Raw genomic sequence first — 12,863 nt, 5'->3', positions numbered from 1 at the left:
GTTATTAAGAATTTTTGCTGTCATTAAGTAGGTACCTACTTTTTTTGTTTGTAAACACATACAACAGCGCCTAGAGATGCAAGCTGTAAGCAATCAAGCTATTGTTGAGGGTACTTGGAGACAACGAGCAAACAAGCCAAAATTGAGTATTGTCTACTAATCTGGAGGCACGGCAGCGCGTGTGTGTTTATTAAAATATGTATTAATTTGGAGATAGGTACATTGTGTTTTAATAAATAAAATAAAATGAAATAAAGTAAAATAAAATAAAAAAAGACGTGTGGCACTCGGGGACTACCACGGAAAAGCTATGGCATACCATTTTTTATCAACTTATGCAATTATAATTATTCATTTATTTTATTTATGCAGTATTTTTTTCCTTTGTTTTTTTTTCTTTGATATTAATAATTCAAGTTACACTTCTGAGCGTCATGACCGATAAGAAAACAATTTTTTTTCTTTTATTAAATAAATGAGAAGTAAGTATTGTTCAAAATATTTTTATTATCTTACAATACATGTAGGTTATTGAGGAATATTTATCATTGAAACTATAGGTTTATGGTAACTGAAATAAGAAACATAAGTTTCAGACTTGATTTTTTCTAAATATCTGGAAAATACCGCGTCAATGGTGGTCCCATATTTTGTTGTGGATTCTTGTGGATCATTATTCATTTTCAAATTCAATAGTTTCGAAAGAAAAGTTGTCAACCGCTCTGATTTTTAATCAGCGAAGTTAATGTTGAAATCGCCAGCCAAACTAAGTGGAAATTTATTACCATTTGTACCAAGTATTTTCGACCCTTCTTCTGTGTACTCCAGTAAAGTGCGATGAATAAAATGCTCTACCTCGTCCAAATTTGGATTCGGAGAAATGTAAATATAAATAAAAATGTAATAAAAATTAAAAAAACCTGATAAAAAAATAAAGAAATTAAAAAAAATCAAGACGTACCCCAAGCTCGACCCTGAGACCTCCTGCATAAAAAGCATACGTGATAACCGCTGTTCCACGGCAACTGTAATGATCATGGCGAAATATCTATATACATGTAGTAAGTGGGGTGTTAGGTTATTTTCGTTACGGAATTTCTGGATTCGGTCTCCACGCTCAAGGCCCGCGATAGAAGCTATGCAATAGCTTAAAAATTCGTTACCTTATTCCGGTTTGATAAATCATAAATGTTACTCCTTTATTTCATACCTATACTATATACATACTGTAATCAATATTGGCCTTTATCTTCTTAATACTTTAAATTATGATTAAATGAATGAATGAATGAAAACTTTATTAATAACAAACACAAACACAAACACAGAATAATACAACTAAAAAAGACTTAGAGGTAAAAAAAATAATTAAAAACTTATAGCATAAAAATATACAAATTATAAAAAAAAAAGAAACAAATGTATGCATAATATTTTAGTGATTATCTTAATTTAAAAGTACTGTGTAGCAGTTATTGTTATCAAAAGGAACTGACTCAGCGTCATGCTGCATTGGAATAATACCAACACAGCGCTGATTTTCAGCAGCCCGCAGGTGACCGATTGAGTAACTACTATTGTTAAAAAATAAATTTAGTTTTATTAAAGGTTCCATAATATTATTTTTAAAGATGATAATTTTAAAAATTAGGTTCTACTTGTTCAGAATATTACATAAATATACATACATACATAAATATTAAAATAATAGCAATTTTAGAAATATTTGCAGAAACAAACTAAAACTTCGATCCCATTATGTATTATTAATAAGATATATCTTATAATGTAGGACTTATGCACATAAATTGTGAGCAGATACTTAATAATTCAAATAGACATAAGGATGAGATTTTTAACTTTTTTCTGGAAAGTTCCAACAGTCTTCAGATTGCGAAACGGTGGTGGTATATCATTCCAGCACTTGGTGGCACGGTACCTAAAACTTCCTCTAAAAGAGGCGGAATGATGAAGTGGGACTGACAGGACATTGAATGCGAACCTTGTTTCAAAATTTAACTGGCTGCGCTGACCTAGCCATTCCAATTTACTGTATAAATAATTTGGCGTTTTTGTCTTAATAATACCAAAAAGAAGCGTGGCTAAATGAAGTCGTCTACGAGCATTCATATTTAAAATATTTGCTTCTTTGAGGTATGGAGAAATGTGTTGCCGGTATGTCCCAGCAAAAACGAGCACATGCATTTTGTACTCTCTGTATTGACTTTCTTGTTCTGCCAAGAAGCCTCGGACCATACACTGTATCGGTATAGTTAAACTTGGATAGTACATGAGCCTCACAAAGACGTATGCGCAATTTTGTGGTTATAAATGGTCTAATTTGGTACAAATTTTTTAATCTATAAAAACTGTTGGAAATGACTTTATTTATATGCTTCTCAAATGTTAAGGATTCATCCATTATCAACCCAAGATTGCGAGCTTCTTGTACGCGTTGGATATCCTTATCATTAATGAGTAGTCTTAAATTGAATTCATTAATTAACTCTAAGCCGTTACAATTGCCGAAGATCATAAATTTTGTTTTATTCGGGTTCAAAATCAGCGAGTTTTTTTCAGAACACATGAATATTTCGTGAAGATCAGCATTTATAATATCTATTGCCTGTTGAGCTTCGTGTGGCGGAAAAGAAAAATATAGCTGTACAGCATAGATTTGATAATTGCAGTGTTTTATTTTTTTAATTATGTCTGGAATATATATAATAAAATTAAGGGGCCCTAAAATAGAGCTCTGAGGAACTCCCCTCGTTATAGTGTCATGTTCTGAAAATTTTGTGTTACCCTGCTCTTTTATCACTGAGACCGTCTATGTTCTATTAGTGAGATAGCTTACAAACCACTTAATACAATTTTCACTGACGTATATAAATTATGACGCTGTAGATTATATCAAAATAAATAAAATACAATGATTGCTCGCATAATACTTTCACTTATTTACAGCGTATGCGGATTGATGCATCTTGTGCACTATTACTCTTTTGAGCTTTTTTAATGATTAAGCACTTTTTCTTACACCCTTGTGTGACTTTTGACTTACTTAAGTCAAAACTTCGGTACGTATTAATATAATGTAAGATTCTAAAACTAGAAGTATATATATATTAAAAATGGCAAATAGTTTCTCGCCACTTCTTCTTATTACAACTCAGCTTATCCGATGTGTGTGGTGTTAAAAACATTGATATTCATAAGTGTGATTTTGACGAAAATGAATATGTAGCTGTACCTACAACCAATAACATCAATTAAGGACGCATTCTCAAAACAGAGAGGTATCGAATCGCACCACTACACTGACACCGCTCAAACACATACACGAACTTAAAGTTAATTGCGGGAATCAAATGAATTTGATACTTTAGCAAGTTTGAATATTGTTTTTTTTAATACCTATGTATTTTAGATAATTGTTTAATGTATTCGTTTAGTAGTTAAATATTAGAACTTTAGATGGCAATTCAGTGGCATAACGTCGTGTGCAGTAAACGCAGTTTTTTTTAAATCCAAAATGGCCGCCGCGCAAAATTATGATTTCAACAATATTGATACCGAATCCGAGGTTCTTGAGGGTACAGAGAACGAATTTGGGATCATTTGTGAAATCCAAGATGGCCGCCGCACAAAATTATGATTTTAACAATATGGATATCGTATCCGAGGTTCTCGAGGGTAAAGAGAACGATTTTGGGATCATTTTTAAAATACAAGATGGCCGCCGCGTAAAAATATGATTTCCACAATATGGGTATCGTAACCGAGGTTCTCGAGGGCGCAGAGAACGATTTTGGGATCATTTTTGAAGTGAAACTTCTTTGCCCGCACGAGGGTAAAATTTTTACGGATGAAAGGAATAAAGTGTCACGAAAATTAAGGACGTTTTTATCCAATAGAGTGAGAAAATTCGAATGTAGCATGAAGCAGACGGTACCGCTATGAAGTAAAACAACTTCACTACTAGCGTTGTATCATGCAGGTTCAGCGCGCGGCCGCGAGTATGAAGAACATCTTCCCTACTAGCTTTGTATCGTGCAGGTTTAAGAAGGTTTAATTATGATTAATTAGTAAAACATCTAATAATTTCTAATATTGACAAAAAACAATTGGTTTAGAGAACAGATTAGGATAATTATTAATATAAACGAGATTCAAATATTGGTTTTCACAAATAAGTTTCACTTCTGACATGTGTTCTTTGTACGCACGCCATTTTTTGTGTTGTTTGGTGCTTTGGACGTAGCTTCCCCCCTGAGTACACCTCCCCTAAAAGTGGAGTTGAAAAAAATACTGGAGACATACCTTGTGGGGTATCGTTGGATAGGCCTTTGAAAGTTAGATTCAGATTTGGTACATGATATTACCTTTGGTCTTTTGAAAATAATGCGGGATTAAGGAAGATATACGTTACATTTATGTGTATAGGTATCATTATATAGGTCTTTCAAAAGCAAATTTTCAGATTTTTTAATTAGATTAGTAACGGAATGTGTTTTGTAAATATTGTGGGTAAAAAGTCGAAACGTAAATATTTCTATATTTTTAGGGAATGAAGAATTAATTTAGCATGTGGGATATTGTTAGACAGGCCTTTTATTATATAATTTAAGTTCATGAAAGAATTCTAATTTTGGCGATGTAAATAACACCCATGAAGAAATTTTTTTAAATTTCATAGGCGCAAAATCAAATCAAAATCAGTTTATTCACGTAGGTCACGGAAATGACACTTATGAATGTCAAAAAAAAATTCTTATTGAATCTACCGCCATCTTGAAATTAGATTTTGACCCGAAATTCGTTATTGTTGACCCCGAAAACCATGAAAATAACACTCATGAAGAGTAGTTGGTAAAATTCATAGGCGCCATCTTGGATTTCGATTTTGACCCGATATTCGTTATTGTGGACCCCGAAAACCATGAAAATGACACCGATGAAGAGAAGTTGGTAAATTTCATAGGCGCCATCTTGGATTTCGATTTTGACCCGATATTCGTTATTGTTGACCCCAAAAACCATGAAAATGACACCCATGAAGAGAAGTTGGTAAAATTCATAGGCGCCATCTTGAACTTCGATTTTGACCCGATATTTGTTATTGTTGACCCCGAAAACCTTGAAAATGATACTCATGAAGAGAAGTTGGTAAATTTCATAGGCACCATCTTGGATTTCGATTTAATAAAGACCTTGAAGAATTTTGAGATGAAAATAAATCACTAATTCTTCAAAAAATACAGAAACAATTTTTTGAAAATATGACTGCGTACATAATATGTAAAGTATCAATGGCAATATTGTAGAGTATAAATTCATGTTCGCACAGCGATCTTTCCGAGTACGAGCTGCTACTTACAACCAACACAGTGTCTACCCACGACGGCGGCCGAGCGCGGACTGACGTTGTTTCGATAGATCTCTCTGTGCAATGCGTACGGAGGGACAAAATAACATAACCCTTAATACCACTCATTTAAGTTCATGCTTATCAGAAAAATATATGAATTTTAGACGATTCATTTTAATTTTTTTTCTGAGACTATTTATGACATATTCATTAATTTATTTCCCGTGTTTTTGAAAATATTATATCTGCTTTCCTTACGTAATTTTTAAGAGACAAAATTATGCAGGTAGTAGCAGAAAACTGATCCTGAATGACGCCCCATTTCGTCAATTTTGTGTGAAGAGGTAACAGATAATCGTTTTTACGACATAAAATATCAAAATTTTAAAGAAAATATTTCCCGATAATTGGAGATAAAAAAGTAATATATTTATTTAGTTTCATTTCATCACAAACTCTACCGAAATATATCTTATTTTTGTCGGGTTCGTAAACGCGTCCTTAATACAAATGACTAATATCTAACTTGTAACGTAATACCTTCGTAGCATTATAGATCGTAGAAATATAAATCGTGCATATTAACTGTAATAAGCGTATACCGAAAGATTCGTTCTTAAAAGAACATATTATTTTATATACCGTAATATTAGGTACCGTAATATTAAAAGAACCATTTCATGATGCTGTACATCAAGTCATAGAATAGCCAGTAGTCATCTCATCGAAGTACAAGCATCGTCACGTTCTCTCGAAGACCGCAGATATCCTCACGTGACCAGTCATATGCTCCGCGTTACACAACCTCACAGCAAGGCCGAGCGTACTCTACTAAAGCGCGTCGCGGCGTCGATCACTATTCATTCAATTTTAATCAATGAGCGACAGAGTGGGTGCTCATTGACATCCGCTAATCGAGCATCGACGCGAGTTTACACAAGCGCTCGCTGGCCGTTTTACTGCGATAGCATTCGTTTTAGAGCGAGATAGAACACATAATATTATTCTCAATTCTTATTGAATGAAACGTTTAACTATTGGTCAAAATGTAAGCTTTCGTATTGGTGTGTAATTTCTAAATTTGTAAATATTTTTTAAGTAACAATTGTAATTGGTTAACTAGTTTTAAGGATTTTGTATATATGTCGTGTAACTAAAGTAAAATATATATTCCACATATTCCTCACATTCTATATCCTACTCAAGCATTTGTTTTATTTAATCTCCAAACGCTCAGTCTCTAAAAATAAATGATTTTTTTTTATTTCTTTCTATCGTTAACATATAATATAGTTGAGGACCAGCGGAATTCTTTGAGTTATTTTAATAATTTATATAATTTTAAACAGGAAAAATAACGATACTATTAATTTTAGGTATAATAACATTTTTGTCAAAATATATAATCATCACTATAATTATTATTGTATGATATTGATATTTTGGAAATGTGAAAGAAATATCTACCTCTCTGTCTCACGAGCTCTCACTGTAAGTTTTGCAATTAAAATTGCCATACAGCACCGTACACCAGAAGATTGCCAACCAATCGACCATGACGGTCGATGATCAACTGACATTACTCTAGGCCTAGGTAGTATGCTAAGATCTCCTCTCTCCATGATTTTCGAGAGCCTAGCGGCTATGGCAATAGACCTGTAGCTAGCCGGATTCGAGCATGTCTTTTGAGTATGACCAAACGTTCTGAGCATGAGAGAAGAAATGCCACTCAATTAAATGAACATTTTAGGGTGCAAGTCTCTGAAAAACAATCTGAACTGTAGTTCAGGCACAGAACATTGATACCATAGGATGGTCGGCGGGGTCTTTCCACTGTCGCTAAGAATTGAGTTAGAAACCCGTTTTTGAAGGGATTGATAACGGGTGATGAAAAGTGGATCACTTACGACAAGTTCGTTAGGAAAAGGGTCGTAGTCAAAGGTTGGTCAGGCTTCACAATGTGGTAAAACCCGGGTTAGTTTGTAATAAGGTTATAAGATGATGTGTATATTATGGTAGGACTGGAAGGTAGGATTGTACATTATGAACTTTTACCGCCGCGCGGAACACATATAATTATACTATAATTAAATATACGTAGACTTTGATTAGGTAAGTCTTGTGTTTTCATATAAATTGCGAAGAAAAATTAACCTAGTTTTTATTTACTAATAATACTCTGAAAAATTTATAAAACCAAATACCTTATGAAGCAATATATTGAGTAAGGTAGGAAATTCCTGACATAAATTCCAAGATTTTTATTCTTTGTATTATGTCGTGATAATCTACGTTCCCTATTAAAGAAAACCTTCTCAGTAATGTATTATACGAACAAAAAGTTATGAAAAATTATTGAAAATTACTTGCGCCGACAGAAATCCTTGACATTGAAGTGCGAGATCGCTTGTATAAGATATAAAATATAACTATGGTTTAAATGGATGAAATAAGTGCTGAACTATATTCTACGATAAGTTTCCAAGTAAAGCAAACATATTTCAAAATAAATAAACAGTAAAAACGACACTTCGTTATTCGATTTGAATGGACTCTATTTCAAGTCTAATTTGTACCAACAAATATTATCTTTTAATAGATGATGTCTCAAGTCTTAAAATACATACTTACCATGTCATAAAAAAAAAGAAATGTGACGTTTGTCGCGTTTAGCTATTTGCATTTGTTTTAATATTCGCGTTCTATTTTTGTGTGTGACGGTTCTGTCCGACAAATAGAATTTTGTAATTTCATCCAATTTCATTGATTGTTTTAAATTATTCATCTATCCCTCCGAATAATTGATATATCCTGCTCTGAAAAAACCCGATCATGTTGAACGGCGAGGAAACGACGGCGGCTACAGAATCCGGTAAGTCGTAGTGAGGAATATTTATTTATTTGTCATAAAACATAATTTTCCAGGTTTCAACAAAATATTTGCAGCTTATTAAAAATCCATATAGCCATGGCATACGTATTTCATGAAACCGAAAACGTGGTCTTTTATTTTGTAGTACCCACATCATACACCGTGAAATGATTTTGTGGGCACTCACGGCTTTTTTATAATTTTAAGCGACTTATTTCAACACGGTAGTAATTTCACTTCCATTAAATTCCGTTTCGTGCATTGATTTACTGCGATTTGGGTGGGTTCCTCGGTAATAATTGCTGTTTGTAGCATAATTGGAGTGTGAAGCATGACTCACTTTGTTCAACCCACCTACTGCAAAAATATTTTATATTATTTAATTACCGGCTTTTGCTTGCTGTAATAAAATAAATTATCATCACAGGAGATATACCCAGCAAGAAAATACAAGTCTTGTGACACATGATTGATAGATTTTTTTAATCTACCCCCCACTTAAAAAATATCACACAATTTTTACTCATTGTGTATTGATAATTTTACAAATGATTTAAGTTTTCTTTAGTGTTAATTCCGCCAATATTTTCTAATTTCTTCTTTCTTTTCTATTTCGCCAAAATCTGACACACAAACACGACATGCCAGATTTTGGTGAGACAACACGTCCCGAGGATGCCTCATGTAGAGGCGAAACATGTGTCGAATTGTTTTAAAAACAAATATTGGCGGAATTAACACTAAAGAAAACTTAAATCATTTGTATAATTATGGATTTCCGCAAAGTAACACCTAATTCAATAAGTTTTTTTTATTGATAATTTTTCTAGGTATATGGTGTTATTTAAATTCATAGCACCTTTAATCAAGACATATTATAAACCTAATTAAACATCATCTTCCAGTGAATTAGGACAATTAGTAGAGAGTGTATGTACCTTATTGGAATTATTAAAATTTTAAAATATTCTCACAAACAGATGTAAAACTCAAATCACAATTATTATTCAGAATTGGATGTCTTAATTTGCTTTTTTTGAGTGTTAGTAATCTTTGGAATCTCTTTTTCAATGCACTCAAATAGTTTGTGATGCTCTGGATAATATTGGAGATTATGTTGTAGATTAAAAAAATTATAAACATTTTTTTGAAGTGTAAGCCTCTTTTGGCCACCACACATAATTATCATAGGTCAAGTTAGGCTGATCTGTCACACTCTGAGATAAAAGACTCCATCGGGTGAACTTGGGATGGTCGAGTGTGCCTGAACGTGAAAGACACTAACAGCTACTCTTTGCTGCTGAATGGTGAAAGGTTCGATCGGAGTCCTGAGTTACTACCTATTGTTATCATTAGGAATTTCTCTATTAAGTCATGGTGGTCTAGTATATTCCATAGTTTCAGACTGCACATTGCCTCTGGAACTTATTTTCAAATGTTCATTTGACTGCTCCATCAGTTTTTTTGTATTTAATTTTGGTGTTCCTCATAACCTCTTTCAATGTGTTAATATTAAGGTACCTATGGACTTCAAATATAAGAAATCACAGTGTGTTTCTGAATTGTACTACTTAATAACATAGTACAAGTCTAGGAAAGTACTGGTGATGCCAGATTTTGCTCTCAGCTTGAAGTTTCCTTAGTTGTTTCTGTTTGGGAATACTGCAGCCTGGTCATGGGGCCATCATCCCTCAAATTTGCCCCTTAAGTACCATTTTTCTTTAAATTCAGGCCATCAAAATGACAAACAGACTGAAAGATCAGCTTGGATTGTTGGGGACCCATTGCTCTGTGAATGGCTGGATAGCTTGATGTTGCGTAGGGGAACAAGTTCAAGAATCTTATTAGAAAGCTGTGGAATGAGCTTCCTTGTGAAGTGTTTCCAGGAAAATACAATATATGGGTACCTTAAAAAAAAGTGTGTACACCTTTCTTAATACCGGCAACACTCCTGTGATACTTCTGGTGTTGCAAGAGAATGTACGCAGTGGTGATCATTTAACACCAGTTGACCCCTATGCTTGCTTGTCCTCCTTTCCCATAAAAAAAAAAGAGATTGTTGTTAGAAAATCTTTGATCAGATACGGGATGTTGTACCCATGTCAAGCATGGTGTATGCAAGTATTGGTGAATGTGTTAGACTTAAATATCTTTTACTTTGTGCCTTTAAAATAAGAAAATATTCCTACTTGAAACCTATCACTGCATATAATTTTATTGTTTAACAAAGAATTTAATTGTATGAACAGGTGGTTTACTTGTCATAACCTTGTTAACACTGTTTGCTTAAATAATACAATTATAATAATTTAAATTAAATTATATGGCACATGCATGAATTTCTTACTGTAAGTGTAAGCAACAGGAACCCTATTACTACTACTTACTATTTGTTGCCCGTCTTGTCTGTTAGCAGGCTGTATGTCAGTGGTCTTAAAAGGCTCACTTTTCGGTCTACCCTCATTACTTTTTAATCATTGCTATGTGCCAATGAATTTGAGTACCTTGTTGATTCACAAAATGTGGATTTTCTTTATATCTGCAATCAGCTTCAGCAGTCTTAATCAGATTTGTAGATCATTCAGTGATGTGTCAACTCTTAATTATTAGGCACTTCAAATTGTCTTTAGGTAGCTACTTGAGATCTTTTCAGCCAAAATGTGGAATATTTTGTATTTATAAGATTTATAGCCAGATGACTCTTATGTCTGTCAAGTCTTTGTTTATAGACCTCAGAAGACCTTTCTATTTCTTCTTTGATTTTTGGGATTCCCAGGTAATCAGGAACACGGAAGTCCTTATGAACCACACATTGCCCAAGGTCTTTAGTACTTTATACCGGTAGCGCGTAAGAATTTATTAAAATAATAATTACAAATTATTAAAAAAAATCGTAATTATTATTTGGTTCAGTGTAAATTATAAATCCCTCTAACATATTTCAGGGAAGGAAACGACCCGCCACATGGTGCTGACAAGCAATAATAATCATTGTTAGTAGGCTCCATAAAGATCAGTTGATGCACTTTTATAATTAAACCTTAGCCAATAAATTTTAAAGGTTTTTATTCTAATAAGACTTGTGAATGAATAACTCAACTGCAGGTTATCTAATCTATCAGACAAACTGGGACTAGATTGTGATTGTCTCACAGCAGTTCCTTATGTGCCGCATTGTATGTATTATGGTATTTTATAGTAATAGTAAAAATAAAAGGCAGGTAGAATTTCTATATTTTTATTACTTGATGGCAAGTGCCTGCCCTGCCCAGTATAATGCAGTGCTGCTCAGGATTCCTGATTGCAGTTACACTCATCACTTTGAGACAAAAGATGTTAAGTCACACTTACCCAGTCATTTCACTAGGTATGGCAACTTTTAAGGCCTGACTTTGATTTCCGAAAATTCACTCTAGTTATAAGCGTTTTTCTTATAATAATTATATTATAAGAAAAACATAGATAATTACCACATAAACATAGATAATCACCACATAAACATAGATAATCACCTACCCTCGCCCTGTGAGCAAGGTCACTGGCATGTATCAACGCCACTGAAACCACTGACCACTAACAGTTACCACTGGACTGGCGGCTGTCAAAGTGGTTTTGTGCCTGTTTGATATTCGCCATTTTGGCGCTGTTGGCTATATAGTCTGCGGTACTAAAACTAGTGATGACAACCTCAGCAAACATCGATAGATGGTGGGAAACTATTTACAAAAAAATTGTGTACTTTATTACGTTGATTCTTGAAGTATAAATAACATGGAAAACAAACGAAATTAATTCAAAATGAAAAAATACTTCAAAGTATTGTACGTTCCTTCGCAGCAATTTGTATTACACGTCAAAATTAGTTCTCGGGACGCTCGCGAGTGGCGCTTCAAATAGGTTCAAAAAAAATTGCTGTCAAACATATGGAACAGCCTGCCCAGTGGTTTTTATACAGGTCAGTGACCAAAACACAATACTGCTTGACGCCTGAAAAACGATATTACACGACGGACCAAATAGCAGTCATCCTGCGCAAAGAAGTCTCCCATTGGTTCTTGCGTCGTGTCTCCCAGCGCGATGTTTTCTTCCGAAGCGGTGGTAGTGATGACTGAACATCAGGTGACCCGTGCGCTCGTTTGTCCTCCTCTACCATAAAAAATATTATAATATATACGCCCATATAGTCTCAAGTGATTTGAGAAACTTAGTGATGTTCCCCACTACACCGGCTTCCAAACCGGAACATAACAGTAGGTTGATTCTAGAGTACCGTTGGCTCGCGGCAAAAATAGGAGGCCTACGTCGAACAGTGCAGGTAGAATTATTTCTACAAGTTGTACACAATGACTCTGTGCATGTATAATAATGTTTAATACTAATCGTTTACTTCGTAATACCAATGTAATTTATATTTTATACTAGGCGTTGTATGTCTTGTGGGGAAAATAGAAAAAAATAAATAAATACATAAAGCGGGTAGTGCCTAATAAACGTATACAAATCAATGTTTACCTAAAGAAATAATAAAATAATCAAACATTAGTAGAAATACATAAGAATCGAGTCATCTATTATCATAGCCTATAGCATTTTTTAAGATTGTAGTTTAAGAAATAAAGA

The 12,863-nt window shown here is 33.7% G+C and overlaps 1 protein-coding gene across 1 annotated transcript in view; it reads left to right on the top strand.

Annotated features, from left to right (window-relative positions):
* The first annotated feature begins 8,054 nt into the window (after positions 1-8,054).
* The window catches only part of LOC126979364 (methenyltetrahydrofolate synthase domain-containing protein), a 41,856-nt gene continuing 37,047 nt past the window's right edge, over positions 8,055-12,863 (top strand). Inside the window, exon 1 of the mRNA XM_050828605.1 lies at positions 8,055-8,243. Coding sequence (XP_050684562.1) covers positions 8,204-8,243 — 40 coding nt within the window. The 5' untranslated portion in view covers positions 8,055-8,203. The remainder of the gene's footprint in view (positions 8,244-12,863) is intronic.

Source organism: Leptidea sinapis, chromosome 3 (assembly GCF_905404315.1).
Source record: "Leptidea sinapis chromosome 3, ilLepSina1.1, whole genome shotgun sequence".
Lineage (NCBI taxonomy): Eukaryota > Metazoa > Arthropoda > Insecta > Lepidoptera > Pieridae > Leptidea > Leptidea sinapis.
This window is presented reverse-complemented; position numbering and strand designations above follow the sequence as displayed.